Genomic DNA, 21,720 nt, shown 5'->3' with positions numbered 1-21,720 from the left:
CAATATACAGGACTTACACTTTAAAGAAAGTATTTTCGAACCCTCTCTGACAGGTTGGAAAGGTCACAACTGTATTATTTGATGATATTAGGTGTGGCTGAGACTTAGTACAGCAGTATTAAAGCCATTTTTTATGATGTAGACACACACATGCATCCACATACATAAGGACAAAAAGTCAAGACGGCTACAGCCACAAAAAGCTTCAAAACGCTGTCCTCCCCTCCCTGCCTGTCAGCTCTCGCTCGGAGCGAACAGCGCTTCTGAAGGTGAATGTACGTTTGAACATTTCTCAAGTCAAATTAATCTTACTGGATAGGTTGGAACAGACATTTGGAGGGATGTGATAACAGGTACAAAAAGGCAGGATGAAAAGTGGGACAACAGCAATCTCCTGTTTGAGATTAGCGTGTCAGAAAAAAATCATTTCTGCTTTTGGTATTTCACGACAGACTTGTACTCCATTTTATGGCAATTTCTATGATGCAGTAGCATAAATCCTTTATATTTGTAGAGGGTGATGAACAAAAATTACCCTGTCGGAGATATTAAGCTCTATTGATTTATCATGGTGAAAACAAAAATAATACAACTCGGATACAGGCAGACAGAGCCACACAATAGGAAATGTAAAAATATAGACTTAAAAAAGTAGTCAAAAATGCTCAGGGTTTTTAGCCATTTTGAAAATACATACTTTGAAAGAGTGGCACATATTAATTTGATTGACCTAGATAAATATATCAGTTAAACAAACTTAGCACAAAGACTGGGAACAGATAGAAATGGTGCTTTCTCTGTCCACCAGTGATAAAATCTGCCTCCCAGCATCTCTGAAGCACAATAAATAACACATTTAGGGTTATGGGTTCCAGCATTATTTCTAAACCAGTATTATCATCCTGGAGTGTTGTTGTCCTCTTGAGAATGATACACACTCCCCTGTAATGCTAGGCTAAATAGGCACCTGAAGTGTTATATTTAGTGTACAGAAGGAGAGAAGATGGCAATATCATTAAATATCCTTAATGATATTGCCATCCTAATAATTTAAAAAGACCATCTGTGTGTATATCTTGCATCAAATTAAAACATTTTAAATATTTTAACCCTATCCTTGCTATCCACCCTTTTATTCTGATGTTCATCCACTGTAAATAATGGTGTCTATTTTGACCAATCCTCCATGAACTCAAAAGGAAAAAGAACTGCTGTTCCCATTCATTTACTCATTGTCATGCTATACTAGCGTCAAGGCATTAATTGCCAGTTTAACAGGATCCATAATTTGTTCCTCTTTACTGCACATAGTCACCAACACCCCATCCATTCCTAATGGTTAAAACTATCCAGGGGCAACATCTATCAGGCAGAGCAACAGTCTGAGTCTCACACTCAGTGTGATACAGTATTCATTTCAGGTTCACACAGGGGTATTACTCCCCTCCCACCAGGGTGATGGACATGTAAGCACAAATTGCTTGTTCTCTGTTCTCCTCCTGTTGGTTTGAAGGTCACATACTCTCTCTGGAGACATGATGGATGTAAAACAGTCACATCTCTTTTGCCGACTGTCACGTTTAGTTGGCATTTCACACTCTTGCAGATTTCATTACGAGCACTGGCCCCTTGGTGATGTAGGAAAAAAATGAAATATCATTTAATAACAATTGCATCAAAGAAGCCTATATTTCATATGGTTGGAAAACAATCTATCAGAATGTTTTACGTTCCTGTCACTGGTTTTAGTAATAGGAATCAGATACTCTGGGTTACATAACAAGAGCTTGTTTTCTTTGAGCAATATCATGAAAGTTAGATGGTGCAATATTAGTTTATTAATGTGCAACATCTCTGTCTAATTAGATTTTTTAAATATCTTGTGCTGATTTACTTTCTGAACTAAAATCTCATTATGACTCATTTGGCTGAAAGACATCTCGATAATACTTGACTGTTACTCACTAAAAAATGTGGCACATCATATTACTTGTTGAAATAGTAGGTTTCCTAATACAAATCATCTCAAATAAATTGAAAAACAATCATGTTTTTTGACTGGCCATTGCTTCTTTTGACATCACGATGTAACATCACAGGGGAATAATTTAGTGATGCAATTGAGGGAAACACACAAGAAGGTGATAAAATATAGACCAAATGATACCTGATCTCCAACAGCCAGCCAAGAAAACGCTGTTCTGTAAGACCTCAGCATCTGACTGTAGTTTTGGTATTCACTCACATACACAGGCAGTATATCCATAATCATATTGCAAGCCAGTTTGCAGGAACAGGGCTGTGAATATTTGAGAATCAGAAGCTTTCTAGTCTGCTGGTAGCTGAATAATATAATCCATCCATCTCCATCCCATATGACGCACGAGGGAGAGGAGAAATCATCTTGCCCTGATATTACCACATACCCCTTTTACTGTTTGCTTTATTGTCCGAACACAAGGATCACGTTTGATATTTTTAAAAGTTGTAGAGTTTGTATTGTCCTTGCGCAATATCTTTTCAGATGCTGCAAAATACCCAAGGGCCCATAGGGAGAAACTAATCTCTCCTGTCTTCACTCGTGATAAAATCTAGTTCTGTCAGCTTGTTCAGCTTCTAAAGAGATAGTGTAATAATTTTGCTGTAACATATACAGTAGATAGAACTCACTGTTTTTTTGTTGTTGTTGCAATTCTCCACTGTGCCAGATTCATAGTAGCTGACATAACTTCTTAACTCAATCTTATCTAGTTTTGTACGAAGTGCGACATGATTTATCCCCTTCCGTGCTCTCATCATCCATTCAATCCCATATATCAAGGTTTGAAAAAAGTGTCTTGTAGTGGGACCACAGACTCAGGCCGATCATGTTACAGTCGGATCCAAACAATGTTATCTGGAGTGGGAGAGGCTGGATGAAAGCTGCCCTGCTTCTGTCCAGCACAGTAACAATTCACTGGGGATACAAAGTGGCCTGAGTCTCTGCAGGGATTAACTGGCAGGATGAGTCCCGTGGGGCAGTTTATCTTTATCACCCCTGACACACAAAAACAAACACCAACAAGGCCATATTTGCATGGAGGAGATGTAATAATTGCATAACATGAGAGCATATTTTTAACAATTATTTCAGCCAAGGAGGAAAGTAGTTTTCTTAATGTGATACACGTGAAAAACACAGCTACATTTAACCATTACCCATGCAGATTTGTGTTTGTGTGTAAGACAAATCTTTCTAGATGCAAGGGATTAAATAATTAAGCGAAGCAGTCAATGAGTGCATGTAGAAAGTGAGTGATCAAAACAAAGCAAGCTAATGAGCAATCAAACCAGCTTGTCTGTGTTTACTCTCAGTGTCCGGACACAGCTCTGCGAATCGAATGAAGCTCTCTTTATTTAATTGCTGAGGAAGTTAAATTACTTCTGTGGCCAAATCTGTGAAATTATTCTAATGAGAATATGGCATAACTTCACACAGAGAGTAAAAGCTGATGCACAATCAAAGTGATTGAAAGGTTAGAAAATAAACAGCCAAAGAATGGCAACACAAACAATGTCCAAACAAATGGTACCTGGTAGATCAGAGAGGGCTCCTCTCTCGATTATGTGCTTCCTGTACAGGGTCTTCAAAACCTTGGCGCTGCCGAACCTTTTGAAGCGACTCTTCACATTATTATAATACCATTCAAGCGACTGTGTCCTTAAAATCCTGCAGGCAAGGGAGACAGAAGGAAGATGGGAGTGAGGAAAGAACATGACACTTAAAAAGGACAAATGCCAGCAAAACGGATAGGAATTATAATTATATCATAATTATAACTGATGTAACACCATTAAGACCATTAAAATCAACTGCACTGATTTTTGTATGACTTGGGATAACCACACCTTAAAGACCTTTTAAACTATTTTGAGAAAGAATGAGGTGATAAACTGAAAACATCACTAAAACAAGAGGTTTTTGTTTTCTGTGCTTTTAATTGGCTTTTTAAGGTGATTCAGTGGCGCCACTTTTCATTCGTAGAGCCTGCATTAAAGATGTGAAAAGTATTTATTTTGCAGGATCCAAGCTGGGTATTGTTATGTACATGGCTATAGTGAAAGCCCAGAGTTTAGGACATGCTTTTCTAGGCTTTTCCCCATTTCATGGTGCATGGTCAGTTGGTCCTTGAATGCCAGCAAATTACATAAGCAGAAATAAAATACCAGAGACGGTTATGAAAAGCCTTCTGAAAAGCGCCCCCTTTGCGCCAGTGTAGCGTTGGACTGGATGAAAACCTGCCAGGCCCTGTGTTTAATCTGCCATCCCTCCTGCCTTTTTACTTTTTCCATACCAATGTTCCACTCATTGGTTCAAATAAACAAACACACAAACAGATTTACTGTTCATGGACAACAGAAAAAAAAAAATCAAACACACACAATATCTACCAAGTATGATATACAGTACATCCCGATATTTGCATTTTTTTTATATGCGGAGATTCTGTACAAATAATCTGTTACACATATATAAACATGCATATTTAAATGTGTGCGTTATCTTTTTGAGTACAACAATTGGGAGTATGACTGTTCCCTCTGTGTGTTCCCTTTATGTGACGTTTCTTTTGTATATACTGTACTGTAATAAAACTAATAAATACTATACTTGTGGTTCTGATGCTGCAGTATATTATTTCAGATTTAATTTGGATTTTTTTGTATCTAAACATAAACTAATAAGTTTTGACACGCCTGACTATAATAATAAGGAAAGAATAATTACTGTAGATACGATGAATGTTGTTGGCTATATTATTTATTTTCCTCACAATGGTGCAGTGTACAAAGAAGGACCACTTTTGATTAATGATTTCCAGTAATATATTCTTAAAAAGAGAAACCTCATAAATTCTACATTTACTTAGTCAAACACCAAAAACACCAAATTCCAATCAATACGGAATTGATCTCGACTCAATAATGACTTCAACTGCTGTAGTTTATACCTCTGAGTAATGTAATTAAATAACCAAATGGGGTTGGGCCTGAGCCACAGGCAGACTGAGGCTATTGCAAAGTAGTGAGATAGAAAAGGTGATTTTTTTTTTTGCAGGAGCCTCTTCTCTTCTTTACATGTGTTAAATGTGTTTTATGATCTCCAACATACGCTTTGCTTCTTTGACTCCATCAGCTTCTTTACGAAAGAGCAAGGTCAAGGAGAGAGAAAATACACAGTCCATGACAGTGTTTTAGTGTTTATGTGTGCGCATTGATGCTTCTGCTCGATGGACAGTCTGGCCAGTAAAGGACAGGGTGAAAATATTCATGTTAATAAAGGGCTCCTGAGTGGCCCTGAGGCTGAATGTGCTGCCATATTCACTGAACTGGCCCCCACCTTCATAAACACCATCCACTCTGTCTTGTCTTTATTATTTATTACCTTCTGCCTCCATCAGCTGAGCTCCAATACGGCGTCAGCTCCTTAATTTCAGGCCATGGGTCAACTCAGTCTCTTTAATGGAGGCCCCTGACCCCCTGCAAAAAGCCCTGGATCTTTTTAATCTCCCTCTGAGCCCGAGTAACAAGGTAAAGAAATTAATTTAGTAAAGCACCATTGTGTTGGCTTTGTATGAGGGAGAAACACAAATAGGTTCCACCTGGACTCTGAAGTGAGTTGGTGGCACAGCAGGCGATGTTAGAACTGAAAAGGATTACAGGATAACAGAAGAGAGCTGCAAGGTTAGGTTGGAGATATTGTTATCTGATTGAAATCTTAATTCACTTTAAAATTAAGCTGTATGCTTGAGTAGCACGCATGGTCAGGCTCTCAAATGGAAGATTAAAGAATAATTGAGTGTTTGCTTAACTAAGCCTTAAGTTCTGGCAGAGTTTCTCCACAGTGTTGAAGACAGGAGCAGGCTTCTGGTCAGTGATGAAGTGAGCTAGCTGCAGGTACTGGCTAAAAGCAAAAATATTTTCTGGATTTCATTGGTTTTAAATAGCATTTCATGACCATGTGATAGGAAGTGAATAACATACCAACTAAACGCATAATCCTTTAAAACCAAATGCTGTCAAGCTACTTGCAAATCAATGTGGCTCCAAAAATGTTCATCATTGCAGAACTCTTGAAATCATTCCCCAACTCCACCATTGGGGCGTGTGACCCTGTTGGGAACGCAACGTAACATCAATGTGATTAAACCACACATGAAATTTCTGCCTGGTTGAAATAGTAAGTCAGCTATCACCGAAGTTATTTTAGCAGGATTGCATTGATTGAGAATGGAAAGTGGCATTCACTGCGGAGGAAAATAAATGTTCCTCCCGCCTGAAAGCCTTCTCTTCTTTGGAGGAAGCACCAAAGAATCTTGCTGTCATTGAAAATTTATGAGAAAAATATCTCTGTCAGATTTCCTGTTGCAAAACACATGCACCCTAAAACACCACCCTACAACCAAACGACTGCTGAGTCACAGCAGCGCCATCAGTCAACTTGATTCCACCTGAGGTGTGGGAGATTACACCACTGCAAGTTTTCCTCCCACAAGTCCAAGTGTTGCAAATCATGACTAACCTGGAGTGGAATTGCAGCCAGGAAGCACCTCGCATGGAGCTCACACACTGAAGTCTCAGATCATTTTAGGCTTTTTCATTTCTGGATTGCTCCTGTTTGTGAACCATGATGATACTTAATAAGATTTAGAATGTTGGATTTCTAACTGCTGTATTGCTTAAACACTAATATAATTACTATTCACATGTGTATTCCTGCACTGGAAATGAATGCTAAAGCTGTTCCAACTGTTGGATTGAAACTGTAATTTGGCATTCAGTGACACGCTTTTAATGATGCAACCCAGGGAATGTAAGAGACCTGGATAATGCATAAAAGAAAGTTGTTCTAAAATGATTGGGAACCCCTACATTATTAGCAAAACTATCAAATCTTTTTAAAGGCTATCATATTTCAATATAAACATATTAAAGTGTGCAGGACAGATGTTAGCTTTATGCTTTACTTATGCTTTATTTTCAAACAGTATTTTTCTTAACATGATGGGGAAATAAAAGCTTTCAGTATGACTAAGCAATGTGTTTAACACTCATAATGAGTTTGGCTGGGATTAGAGGTTAAACGTCCACAAATTCAATGAGTAACAGTGCAGAGCTGCTTATATTCCTATAAATTTAAATTCAGTTAAATTAAATTTAGTTCATGTAGTATTATCAACCATGAAGTAGAAAAATAATACATGATGGATGCACAACTAGAAAAGAACTTTAATATTGGAAAACACAACATAAAATGTAATGAAGTAATCGTGTGTTCCTTGTTCTAGGAAACAAAATTATCCAACAAATTAGTGTTGGAAAGACATAAAGGTATTTTTAGGTTTGCAGTGTCGAGCAATAGATGCTTAGAATTCATAGTGAAATAATGTGCTCCCATTTTCTGAGTCAGGAGGGTGTTCTTCTGGCTTTGGTGTGTTCATGAGCTTTTAAGTTGGAAATGTGGGAACAACATAGATACTACAGTATAAGGAAGATGCCATTGTGTTTACTGCACAAATCACAACTTAAACAGGTTGAGGCCAAGTGATTTGGTTCCAGACAAGGTGCCTTCATCAGTGCCTTCCCTAAAATGACAGGAATTTTGCCCTATCTGACTCATTAATATGGGATTGTAATCAATAATATATTTATCTATACCAACACAGGTGATGCGTTCATTTAGAGTGATATTTAACATGCAAATTACTTTTTTTCTGGAATGTTTATGATTTCAAAGTGACAAAATATTTCCTATGGAAAATAGCTTTTAGATGAATTATTTCTGGGTAGGTAAAATTTATTCTGACACTGGCAACACTGAAATGACACAACTGCCTTTGGGGAGGGGTAAAACACATTTAACCTCCAGAACCTATTTATAGCACATACTGTTCACACACAATATGTAAACTGACTGCCACCAAAAGCATTCAGGTGACTGCATTTTAATGTACATGTAAAGTCTGCATGTTTATTATGCAGTCAGTGGTATAACCTTCACATTCCTCTGCCCATCACTGAAACTGGCATAAAAATAGGTCACACTTGGATGTAAACTTTGGCTAAACCACTTGGCAGCTACACAGGCTTGTTCATATTAGCCACAAATTTCAGACAGAAAGATTCAGGACAGTGGGAGGTGTTTTGATGAATGAAGCATGACATTGTTCCCCTGGAGGGATCTGATCTATAAAAAAGAATGGGGAGAAGCAAGAGGAGTAGAGTGGATAAGCAGAAGCTTTTGCGGGAAGGAGCTGCACTGCTGTGTGAGCTTCTACAAATACACATTTGATAATGAGGCTGGGAGATTCCCTGATGCTCGGCTGCTGCATGAATAAGTAAAAGGGATTCCTGTGGATGGTCTCCTGACAACAGGTCTACTCCAGCTCCATCATCAGTTTGTCTTTGCTTGACTTTGTGGATTCTTAGGAACCATGGCCTGCCTTCTCCCCCTCTCCTCCCCCTCTCCTCCCATTTCAGCCTCTGTTCAAAAGATTGATTGGCACATCTAAATGAGGTCTAAATAAATTATGGAAGGATATATGGAAGAAACGCAATAAAAAAGTATGGGGCTTTGCTGAGTTTCCACCTCCCCTGGCAAAGGGAACCATTATCATAATTGACTTTGTGAGCCTCCTAATGAATTGGTTTAGCTTTTGTTGGGGATGCGGGAGAGATGGGAGTTTAGAGAAAAAAAGGATGCAAACTGACTTTTATAGATCAAATAGACTACTTTCTTCTGAAGATGTGCAGTTACTTTTCACTCTATGAGAAGAATTTTTAATAGATTGTAATTCTCTAAAATTAGATTGTTGGATGAAAACACCAGATGTCTTGGAAATTATAGCCCTTGAGATTTAAGATCCTAAAATCTGTTCATACCTGGTGAATATTTGTCTATAAATCCATCAGTAATCTGGTATTCTCAGTATGCTTCTCTACTGAATACAGATTAAAATAATTAAGAATTAATCAAATTAGTTACTGTTCTTTTGTGATTTTAAAGGGTGTTTTCTATTGTCAAAGGAATAGAAACAGGAAAACAAAAAGAATAATGATCAGCATTGTGTGTTTAACCTTGTCCTCCTCTACAGGAACGTCAAAGGTCCACCTATCAATGGAGTGTCTGGCAAGGTGCATGGTGTGGTGAGGAATCACTCTAGTTCCCACAAAACACTGCTCTACCATACTGTCACTGATCTGTTATACAAATATGTAAACTGCAGCTCAAATATGTCCAAAGCTGAAGCCCAGTCTATACCAAATATTACACACAAGAAAGGATATTGATATTGATTCGTTTCTGGAAGAAAATCAAAATGCCAACAAGAATTAATTGCCTTTCATCTACATCTCCTGCTGCTGCGGTTTGCACATGTAAGAGCTGAGTTGAGCAGGGAGGGAAAGTGGAAAAACATTATTTTCTACACATGCTGTGAATTGCAGTTTTTTGTGAATAAATTAAACAAATGTGTACTTTTAAGTGAACATGCATGTACACATGTGGTATGTGACACTGCGTTGTACACCACAGTGACCCCTCCCCCATCCATTAATACTACATCTTTTCATGAAGTACCTGCAATATTTGTAATGTGATTGACATTCAGATTATATAACACCTGGTATTTGTTTCCACGCACTTTTCTTATTCCTCCTCTCACTTTATTTTCCGTTTCTTCCTTTTGTGTCCGCTATATTTTGCATAGGTTTTCTTAGACACCTGCCTTTTTTCTCTGCTGTATTAATCTGTGTCGAACACACTTCTGCAACATCTGCAGAATTTACACTTTGGATTAAAGTAATAGATTCAAACTGAAACAAAAGATTGTAATGCAGTTATGGTGTTTGTCCCACAGCAGCAGAGCAATCTTCTCTGTTTCTGGTATACAGCTGCATTAAACCTGGACAGCTGCTGCAGCTTAGAAGCAGTGCATTTACTTCGCCTACTTGCATCTTTAAAATGCTTTCTTTTATGCAATTCAATCTTCCAATGTACTTGGATTACTTCTGCTTTTAAGAACTAACCCTGTCCATAGCTACCCCCTCTTCCTCACTTTTTCTTTATAATCCAACTTGCTCATGTAAGACCTTCATCATACTGGGTGTTACAGATGACTATGTAGACTGCTTGGAGAGACGTAGGTGCAGATGACTGGAAATGAATAATGCTGGGATAAAATGCAGCCAGACAGAACATAGAAGGATGAGCAAATTGAATTACAAACTGCTGTTTGGTTTCCAATTCTGAATGAGTTCCACTACATTTACACTGCAGCACGTATAATTTAGGGAAAAGTAAGATAATACTGTGATCATTGCAAACCATCTTTGTTAAAGTATGAAACCTATCAAATTTGTCTCACCCTCTATATTGTATCTTTTTTTGAACATAAGGTATTCAGAACAACCTACCATCTGACACCTGATACCATAGAGAAGGTTGCATTGATATCAGTGTAAGTCAGAAGATAGATATGCAATAAGTACAATTATTCTTTTTGTGCCGGAGCCAAACAGTTAATAATGATTGCTTTTATTTTGACGCATATTATTCCGTATAGTTAGTGATCGGTTCGCTTAACGCATCGGTTATGCATGCAAAAGACCGAGCTCAGTGTGATTACAGGTGAAAGTGTTCTTTTCTTTAAATAAACAACATTTATGGTTTGAAATATCAGGCTTTTCTTTTGAGACTCTGTGAATGTCAACTACCAAATAACACAGTTTGTTTCTCCTGCTGTCACTCTACATGAAGCACAGGAGCGTTTATGGTGGTGACTCACAACACAACTGCAGCACAGTTTTGCATGTCCAGCATTTGAGACAGTTTGGTACAACAGGGTCACAATTTGGCCCCTATAAGAGCTGGTAAGATGCCATATTTCCTCCTCTTCAGTTGAACATGTGGGCTATTTCATAATGGAGGGCTGTTGAAAATGGAATCAGATATAGGTCAGTGCTCCACAATTTCTCTCAAATAAAATGACAACCTGCACAGGCAGGTTTTGAAGGCTGTGTATATTTTCATATATTTCAGTGTGGCTGTTCTGCATAGAGCATAAGGGACAGTGAGATAATCTCTTCTCAGCCTCCTGCTTCTGCTCAGCCAGAGAACCACATGGGATTTTAAAGGGAGCAGGCAGCAGTCCGGGGATGTGGGAAACGCAGCGGCAGAACAGACTGCGGTTACGTTTTCCACTACTCAAAATCTCTCTCCAGCTGGCTATTCTGTGTGGATAATGAAAACTGCAGCTCCATGCAGCTTTTATCTCAGCTATCACTGCATGTGGAGCAAAAATAAATTTATGATCAGAGGTCAGCTGAGGCAAATGTCTGTAAGCAAAATGTATTTGTTAACTGTCTCGTAAGAGAAGAGAAGCCAAAGACAGCAATGAAATCTCTATAGAGGTGGCATAATGCCTCCTGTAGGGTATTTTTAAGTCTCTTAACTCCAGTTTTATTTTCTTAATCTTATCACCTCAAACTGGAGATTAAAATCCATTAAAATTCTAAGATTACACAATGAGTGAAAAAATAACTTTTTTCACACTGTTTTGTGTTAATTCCTTTTGCACTGCACAGGGCAGTAGCAGTACTTGAACATTCAGAACAATTCTTGCCAAACTGGTATTGGGGTTGTCCTGTGGTTAGTGTAAATGTTTCATTTGTAAGTTACTGGTCTGCCAGAAGTTTTTAGCTCAAATAGACGATAACCTGACTAGTATACAGCAACACTGAAAAACAATGATAGCAGTCAGTGGAGAATGGGGCAAGGAAATGATGGGTGAAGGTCATTTACGATTCAAATCCCAGACAAGTCACTTTAAGAAAAAGGATAAACGGAACAACGGAAATAGAATGAACCTGCCAGAGCTGAAGACTGAAGTGTCGGTTTTAACAGCCTGTTAGGAAGCAGGAGGAACCAGAATGACAAAGCTAAACTACTTTAGAGACTTAGGAGTGGTGCAACGGAAGAAAAAAAAGGGCAGAGGAGAGCAGGAAGGGGGAAGAATGACACAATGAGTAAGAAAAAAGGTCACTGCTTTGATTGGCATCATGGAGCCAAGGTGTACAAGGGGAATTCGTTCCAAGGGATCTATTTTTAGAGGTGCCTTTTCAAAGCAAAACCCCCATTCTATGTAATCCATGTGAATCGATCTTCAGCGGAAAAGTGGGGGAAGCAGAGCGTCAGCCTTTGGCTGCAGTTGCTCTTTTGAGATTTGTTGGAGTGTGTGTGTGTGTGAGAGAGAAAGAAAGAGCGATAGATAAAGAGAGAGAGAGAGAAAGAGAGAGAGAGAGAACCTGATAAGCCATTAAACCATGGACGGAATATATTTTTCTTTCCACCCATCAAGGTTTGCCACTTGCGACAGGCACCTGAGTAAAAGGCTACAAACACTGTGAGACTAATTTGATGTGAACTTCTAAAGTGTAAACTTCTTGCTGACTGAGCAGAAATGAAAACACTTTCCAGATTAGAAAAGGTTATAGGTGTCATTTACGATGCAGATACAGCACTGGTTCACGGTTTTAAAGACGTTTCCCATTAATTTACCAGTGTCATTTCTGACTTTGTTGTTTCTGAGGAGAAATCAGATTACTACTGAGTGCTTGTAATGTTTTCGAGAGCCGACTATTGCCTGTCAGAGACAAGAACGCCATCCTGCTTTGGGTACGACATGGAAAACTAAGCCTCATGTAAAAACATGGCTTTAAAAAAAAACAAAACAGATCTACAAATGCGATCACAAACACCAGCGTGTCTGGCTCTATCTTACAGGGACGTTTGTTTCATGGATATTATGAATGGGGATTACATTTGAGAGACCTCGGTTTTTCTCTAATAGTGGAAATAAATCCTCTATTTCACTTTAGTGTATTGTCTGAAAATATTTTCCGTTTAAAATGCTGCCAGCATTTCTGTGTCCAATGGAACACATCCTCCAGACCTCAGGGCCAATGAAGACAGTTATTTCACTGCACTCCCACAAATTAACAGACCAGTGAATGACCCTCCATATCCTTAGAACAGCCTCCATCAAGTCACAAAAGAACAACCGAGACAGAAGAATCTATCCTCAAACTCCTGCCTAAGTCCTCCTGGTTCTCAGTCTAACTGCATGTCTGCTGGCTGGCTGTTTTTGTTTCTTTCCATGTTTGATTAAAGAGAATATAAGTCCATTCTGAATACAAGAAGAAAAAAACCCCACAACAGCTGAAACTAAGCAGTTTTTTCCACAGTCTCAGGGACATTACTGGCAAATATTTGAATCCAACAGATAGGATTAAAACTATATTTAGAATGGGATTGTGATGGTGTACTTCATATTTGCTGTATTTTGTCTCCTTTCATGGCAGTTGAATAGATATCGTTATAATGCAATATATCCGAAACATAAACAGGAAGTCTTAGCAAGAAAATAAATAAATATTCAATATCACTGTGGCTGTCATTATTTCGGGGGTTGTTAAGTGTTTACACGATTGTCCTGAGAATGTGCTTTACCAATGACATTTATCACGAATCACAAACTATGAGGAGAGTTAGTTTCCCTTGGCTAAATTACCATTCTACAGTACAGATAAATGGTAATTTGTCTATAGAATTGTCTAATAATTGTTCGACATTGTAGCTAATGTCAATAATTGGTTCAAACAAAATTATCAACATTAATTCCAATTTAAATTGACATTTACATTCAATTTGGTGGTTTTCACAGCGGAAATAGATGGTGGATTGTCATCAACAGCTGACTGACTTGTCGCTGGACGCACTTAAAAAACTGGTCGAGAGTTCCTTGATGTATCTTCTTCTTCTCAAAGATTAAATCATAAGGAGCAAGAGCTTTTCTTGCGTAAACTAATCTGAATTCAAAACAATTTTGTGAATCATGAGTAACGTTTAACGGTAGATATTGGATCTATAGGTACATTTTTTAATGTATAATATGCATTTACTGTTATTTATTGTACAGCAATGTGTTTTAACGGTTTTGTTGTGGTTTTACAATTCTAATATTTGTGGCAGACAGATGTAAAGTCGAGTAAAAGTGATGTAAAGTAGATTTTAAGTTTTTCGTGTATTTTATTTACGTGTTTTTATGTCCTGTAATTGTTTCTGGTAAGTCTTAGGGAAGAGTACTTTTGTATTTAGAGTACCATATAAATGGCAATTATAGACTGATTATTAATAAATAGCGATTTACAAACAATTCAGCTTACGAAAAACCGCTCGGAACCAACTGCGTTCACAGGCTGAGGACTACCTGTACTGCAAAATAAGAAAATAAAAAGAAATATTTTGAGAAAAAGCATCAGTACAATTGCAGCATTGAAATTCAGGAATAGATTTTCTGTTGAAATCCTGGATCCTGCTGACTCATAGGTCAAAGTTCACCATTATGCAACTTGCAAATTTTCGTAACATCAGAAAATGTAAACATCATGATGACGTATAAAATAGTGGGAATTTACAACAGGCTGATTGTTTTCATGGTGCTCCATCACTCTGGTTGGTTAATCACACTAAATAGACTATATTGCTGCACCTCCGACAGACTGTTTGCAGTTCTTTATTTCCTCTGTTGGATCTGCGATGCCACAGCCTTCTTGGGGTGCGGGGCAGTTCGGGTGGACTACAGGCGAATGTGACTGCACCTTCAATCTAATAAGATGCATACTGGTGCAGAACAAACAACACTCTCCCAACCTCAGTCTGGCAGACAGGGCGTGGGAGACAGATAACGATGAATCATTGATGCTGGGTACACAGATCACAAAACACACACACTGGATGCGTGCACTCTTCTTTCTTACTCATCTCTCCTTCCCCTTTAGAGCACGGTGTTTTTCTCTGTGCCAGTTTGTAGTGACAGTGACAGATGGATGTGGGTAAGAAGGGTATAGCTCACCAGTCAAACAGGGGAAATATCTCTCTCGCTTTTTACTTTACTGTAAAATAACATTAATAGCCACTGCTGGCCTTTGCTTTTCTGTTTTGAATTTATTCTGCTTATTTCTTCTCTTAGTATTCATTTCTCTTATGAATGAAACAATTAACTTTATCAAATATAGTGAGTGAACAATAAACAAACATGCATTTGGTGTAAGTAATGTGGAACATGCAGGGATGGGTAGTGGGCATAATTAAACTAGGGATCACATAACAAGCCTGAAAGGTGACTATGTGAAGGCGGAGCAAGATAACAGACTGCAGGTGGAGACTGATACTCCAGAAGAAATACAGGCTCATTCATCAACTGATGGCCTCTGTGACAGTCTGCCCTGTGTGACTTACTGGTCAGGATATAACCCTGGAATGAATGCACCTCAGTGGGAGTGGACACATTTTGGCCTTGAAACTATTTCAGCATGCAGTTAGAGCACATTTTAAAAATCTTTGCTATGCTTTATCTGTTAAATAATCTATCATTAGGATAAAATTTCCCTCAATAACATCAAAGGAGCCTGCAGCCAAAAAACATCCAAGGGAACAACAAGAAAGACTCAGCTTTAAAGATGTTTAAATATTGAAATGCTGGATAAAAACGCCACCTATAGATAGAACGCTCATGTAGGGCAAAAACGTTAGGGGAAGCTAAAGGTTCTGTTATAAAGTTTATTTGGATAACCAGTATGACTAACTTAATGACTGCTGAGCTTTGATCATTCATAAGAACTCTGTGTCATGTCAGAGTGCACACAGAAGCATACATCATGCTGCAGGCCAGGGTGGGCTTCTGCTGCATTATTCATACTAATGCCTTCACACTGAGTAATTGAAACCATGAAGCGATGGAGGACTAGAAGGCGGGAAACACCTTCTCTCTCTGCTTCTCAGTAGAAATGGTTTTGATCATTATCAGTGACCTCTGAGTGTGGTCAGAGCAGACATCAAGGTGATCCTCTCCATCTATGAGCAAAGTCAATACCAGCAGAGATTGGGGAGGACAGTCTATGGGCTGACTTGCAGCTGCACTGTGGGATGATGCTGATTAACTGAAAATAGAAAACTCTTCTGAGGCGTCTCTTACAGTAATAGCTCTTTGTTATTCAGATGCAGTTTACATGAATGTTTATTACGGCTTCCTTCAGAAATAATGAGACAATTATAGGCAGAGCCACAATATTTTTGCGCTTGCTGCTTCAAAAGAAGTAGGGAAAAAAGTGTTTCACAAAGGAAGAAAAGTATTGTCTTCCTCTCACAGACAGAATCAGTTAGATTTCTAAACTTTATTTGCCTAGAAGTGTTAATAAATGTCCGTCAACTTGGGAAACAGTCTTCATTTACTAATAAATGCCCATTACATTTCCTCCTTTACTGTTTCATTTATTATAGAGTCCTACTGCTTATTTTATGTGCACAAAATTACAATACCAACAAAAGCACAATGCATAATATGTATTTATATGGTGTTTTTCCATGCAAACATATTGGAGAAATACAGGCAAGTAGTAATCATTATATGAAATTTTCTTATCCAACAAAATGGAGCTGGCACTGATTAAGATTCAAACTTAAAGGAGGCTCATTTACTGTTTCTTGGTTTCATTTTATTAGATGATGTGGCACCTAACAAATAAATTACATCTGCCAAAGCCGCACTGGATACCACTTGAAGATTAAACTGTGTGCAGCTGCAGCTTAATATTAAGACTCTCTTATGTATTATGAAAATGGTAATAGGTCTGATCAAGGTACATTGCTGTTGTAGCATTTACATAAAATGACTCATTGTTTTGCTTGGTTGTTGTTTCTCTTGTGCTCCTGTTATAATATGATCAATGGATAATACATGTGAATCCTTTTATATTTTTAATGTTCATTACTGATGCAATAATAAAAACTTAACACTCAGACTATGTTAATAAGTTAATGAAGTTAGTGAAAATATGAGCCTTACTAGATTCAATATATGGTAAAGTACTTAAAAATGTTTACAGTCATTTAAGTTGGAGTTCACACTTTAATAGAACATCACATACATAAATAAAATGTAAAACTAGTTACTGTAAGTGTAATTACATAGTAAGGCAGATTGAAGCAGACTAAAATAAAAAAGCACAGCAAGGCAGAGGATGTAAATGCAGACAACAATGAGAAAAAGTAAAACCATAGTATTGAAATCGAATCACTAGAAACTCCAGTGATCAAAAGCTTTCTCCTCCATACCATTACATCACTGCCAACCCATGGCCAACGCAGGATGCAGGTTTAGTGCTCTGTATTGTATTGTGTGCATGTGGAGGTGGTGAGTACACTGCATGACAAGCAAACCATATCAAGCTCATTCAACACTCATTCCTTCTTTATCTCTGTTGTTTTTGTGCAGCGTTCTGTCTGTTCCTTCAGATTCCTGCATCTGCTTGTGTTTGAATCAGCTTTTTTTCAGCCATGTTGTCTTACATCCATGTCTGAGACAGGGTGTGGTCTGTCTCCCTTTCTTTCTGTGTGTGTGTGTGTGTATCTGAGGCAGTGATGCCAAGTGGAATGGATTACATCAGCGCAGGTCCACTGCAGGCAGGCAGCTGTATGCTGATATTGGTTAAATTTGTTTAGTGGAGCCAATTTAATCAAGATAAGCACATTTCAAATAGTGCTGAGGTAAACAGAATCAGAGTGCGGAGACATTTGTGGGTGTAAATGGGATCTCAGGTGAAGGCGAATGAAGATGCAATCCTGCAGACAGAGGAAAGAGAAAGTGAGAGTAAAGGAGTGGGAGTGAGAGAGGTCCCAGAAGATCCATGCAGAGACCATCATTCAAAATGCACACAGTGCATCTACAACTCAGGCAACACAAAACCTGCAGGGCTTCCACAACTTACTACTGCAGGTTAGTAGAAAACAGAACTTGTAGTTATTGTGTGATATGCAGTAAAACACTGGTGTCTTGGTGAAATGCAATTCTTCTTTCTCCTTATAAACAATTGAAAAAAGACTGTCCCAATCTCAAGGAATCAAAATTTTCTCACTCCATGGATAAGGTCCAAAATGTTTCACACATTCACCAAACCAGAGGTGATTGTTGAACGACAAACCAAGACTACTTTGAAGTGTTTTTTTTTTCATTTATGTTAGGTGTAAATTTTTTATTTTTCCTTTTCCGTCACTATATAGAAGACCATCTGAGATCTGTAAAAATAGAAAAGGTTGGGTTGTAATTTTCTGTTTTGGTGAGATAGCTTTAAATAATAATTCCTTTTCCTGATCTATTTTGAGTACCGGTATATTTGGTCCACTTTGCAATTAACACAATGAGTGCTTGTGAATTTGACCTTTACATATATTTCCGTGTATTTCTTCACTTTGTATTGATAATTTCAGTTTATTTTTAGCTAAAATGTCAACTAAATTGTGGCCACAACTTTTTCACAATGTGGTTGTATTTGTTCAGTTTATGAAATAAAAATGAATTACCTATTGCAAGTAACCACAGTCAGATTTTCGGTGTTCAAAATCACATCAAGTCACAATTATTCCCTCCACCAGAAAGTATTTATTTGACCTCTAAAGCTTGGATTTGTAGAAAAACAAATCAAAAAATCAAGTAGATATACAGTTTGTGAATTTGTATGTACATGTGTGTCTGTTTGTGTGTGTCTATGTGCTTGTGTGCTGTTTTGATATCCCTCCCATTGCCAACCCTGGTATGAGTGGCTGCTTTTGATCCTGTTTGAATCAGACAGCATCACTCCAGATCCTCTGCTACTGCTCTGAACAAATAGCCTGAACGACACAGAGGCACAGAGGAAGGGAGAGAGATTCTTGTTGTTTCTGGTGATTTTTGGTTGCTCCGGGCAACACTACCTGCAACAAGATGCCCTGTCAGCAACTGTATTGAAGTTAAATGTCCGCATTTGTTGTATAAATATTTTCAGAGCACACATTTTTCCTCAAGAAAAACCCACATGCTTGCATGCTACAGCTGCAGCTGAAACAGGACTACAGCAACGATGGTGAAGAAGTTGTTGAAGTGTGTCTGCTGTTAATTACAGCTGTAAAACAAATGCAAGGCTTATCTTTAATTTGATTGAATGAAAATAGCAGCATGGTATGAAATGCAACCTTTCCTGTTCTACTTTGTCTGCAAATATCACAACAAGCCAATAAACATTTGTCAATACGGAGCATCTGCAATGCGTTATCTTTTTATTTATTCAAGCAATCAGATGGTTCTATGAGAAATGCATGAATTGTTGGCTAATTTAAATTGTGTAATTACTGAAAGAAAAAAAAAATCACTGTGAGCTAAACTGCTGTAACCAATTCCAGATGGAACATTTAATAAACTATAGCTGCCTGACGGCACTCATATCTGACAAGCACATAGCCAACGCTGCTGGCCCCACAAGGCCAGTATGTACAGGCTTAAAACATCAGATGATTTTAAATGAATGAGATCAAACAGCATTAGTTGCTCAGGTGTTTCAGAGGACTGGAACAGTGCACAAAGAAAAGGAGTGAGCGCATTAAATATGTGTGTGCATGTGTGAAGTGTGATACTGGCATTGACATAGTCACATAATTGAAATTCATTTAAACTCATTTTTTTTACACTCATTTATCCTTTTAAGTCCACAGCGTGAGTGAGGTGTGTCAAGTTCAGTGATATCGGTGTATCAGTGATATCAGTAAAAGCATATTTCCATATTTCTGAAGCATGAGGGAAACATTTTAAAGGTCAGAAATTGTGCCATATACTGCACAACAGTTATTTTAAACTATTCATAATTAAAATAAAATATACAAAATATCATTTCAGTTTTAATTCCTTGTTTATTTGCCAGAATGGAGGAACTGCAGAGCAGCTCCTAATAGTTGAAGTAGTCATACTACCAACCAGAACAAAGTACTTCTACATATCACAGTAATTTTAGCTAAAATGCACTGTTAAAAAAACTCAGCACTAATCACATACACATATTGCATGGTGTTTTAAATCCTTAAAAGAAAATGACAGCATAACTGGATACATTAGGATATTGGAGAAAATATTCATACTCCTTTAGTGGCATTTCACTTTCATTAAATGGGGTCTCTCTGTTTGACAGGCGGAGAATGTGCATTGAGTATGAGAACCCTGTGGTGCCAATATATTATTTCTTTTATGCTGCAGAAAGCTCACTGAGGCAGGAGATCAGAGTGTGATCAGCCTGAGGGAGGGAGGAGGGTTTGAGAGAGTGAGAAAATAAGTCAGGGGTGAAGTTAAAGGGAATATATTTCACCATTCATCCAGCAGCACGGATGCTTCTATCAATTCAAGATAAATTTATGTAGAGAAAATGAGCAATACAATACTATAAAACAAGATAACACTATCAATTGGATGTTACATTTCATGCTATTTCCATACCGTCAGAGTTACTGACAGTTCCACATTGAAGATGGAAAGAGGTTTAGCTGCGGTGACAATGTCACTGTTAAACAATCAATGAAATACGAAGGATGGTGATTTACCTCAATATGGTGACTGGTCTCAACACGCAGGGCAGTCATCTCAAAGTATAGGTGATGTCATGCAGGGCCCCTCACCACAGGTAACTGATCTGACAATACTGTCGATATTGAGCATCACACTGGCTGAATGTGCACCGTCACACCAACAGTGAATAAGTGTGAATGTGACACTAAAAATGAATGCCTGGAGTCCAGCCCTGCTGATTTCTGGTCCTTGTTCCTGTAACATGTTAACTTACTAACTTATCTTGGTAAACATGGAGCATCAGAGGGGAATATGCAGCCATGCAATTGTTTGTGATCATGTCATCCATGCAGCTTTGCATGCACCATTCATTTATTCATTGGATGGGCTAACCTTAGTTGCACAGGCCAGAGACACATAACTAAACTAATGCTATACACTTTTAAGATAGATAGTAACTGAGTTTGCAAATGAAAGTTGCGAAAGCAGAGGCAGCGATGTACAGTACTCAGCCTGTCTTATTACTGCATTGTCTCATCCATTTGTTTGAAGAAGTACATGCATGGATACAGTCAAAACAGAGGCAAGATATGATTGAAACACACACACACACACACACACACACACACACACACACACACACACACACACACACACACACACACACACACACACACACACACACAGCTTCAGGAGCGTTGAAGGCAGAGAGACGTTAATCACTCAGAGAAATACAGAAAGAAAGAAAGAAAAACACATCCAGAGTTCTTTAGGTGTGTTTGTGTTAGTGTGTGGTCACATGTTTATTTGGATAGCAGTGATTTATCACCTGCTGCTGAAGCTCGACCCCTCAAGAGAGAGGAAAACAAAAAAAACACTTTCATGGGACACAAGGGGTCACACAGCCGGGACAAGATTCAATGCGGAAACACACACATACACACACACTCACAAAATACAGACACAAGCAGAAAGGTAGCTACTGCGTGCACACCAAGATCGCCCCGAGGGTGTAAAACTCAGCAGTTATTAATTCAAAGGAATCTCTTGCATGAACTACAGCTGTAGAATTTAAACATGATTTCAAATTTAGGCTACACTTTAGTTAATGAGATACTTAAATAGATCTAAGTTAGACTTATGTACCACCAGCCTCTGCACAAGACTCTTCATGTGTGTGAGCCTGCTGTCATACCTGACTGTATTCTGGCTTGTGGGAGAGGAGGTGGAGCGTATTCCTGCAGGCACTGAGTGA

The 21,720-nt window shown here is 38.3% G+C and overlaps 1 protein-coding gene across 1 annotated transcript in view; it reads right to left on the bottom strand.

Moving 5' to 3' along the window:
• myripb (myosin VIIA and Rab interacting protein b) overlaps positions 1 to 21,720 on the bottom strand; it is an 85,234-nt gene that overhangs the window by 21,878 nt on the left and 41,636 nt on the right. The window contains exon 3 of the mRNA XM_068304001.1: positions 3,573 to 3,709. Coding sequence (XP_068160102.1) covers positions 3,573 to 3,709 — 137 coding nt within the window. The remainder of the gene's footprint in view (positions 1 to 3,572; positions 3,710 to 21,720) is intronic.

Source organism: Antennarius striatus, chromosome 20 (assembly GCF_040054535.1).
Source record: "Antennarius striatus isolate MH-2024 chromosome 20, ASM4005453v1, whole genome shotgun sequence".
Taxonomy (NCBI): Eukaryota; Metazoa; Chordata; class Actinopteri; order Lophiiformes; family Antennariidae; genus Antennarius; species Antennarius striatus.
Note: the sequence above shows the minus strand (reverse complement) of the source record. Positions and strands in the feature narration are given on the sequence as shown.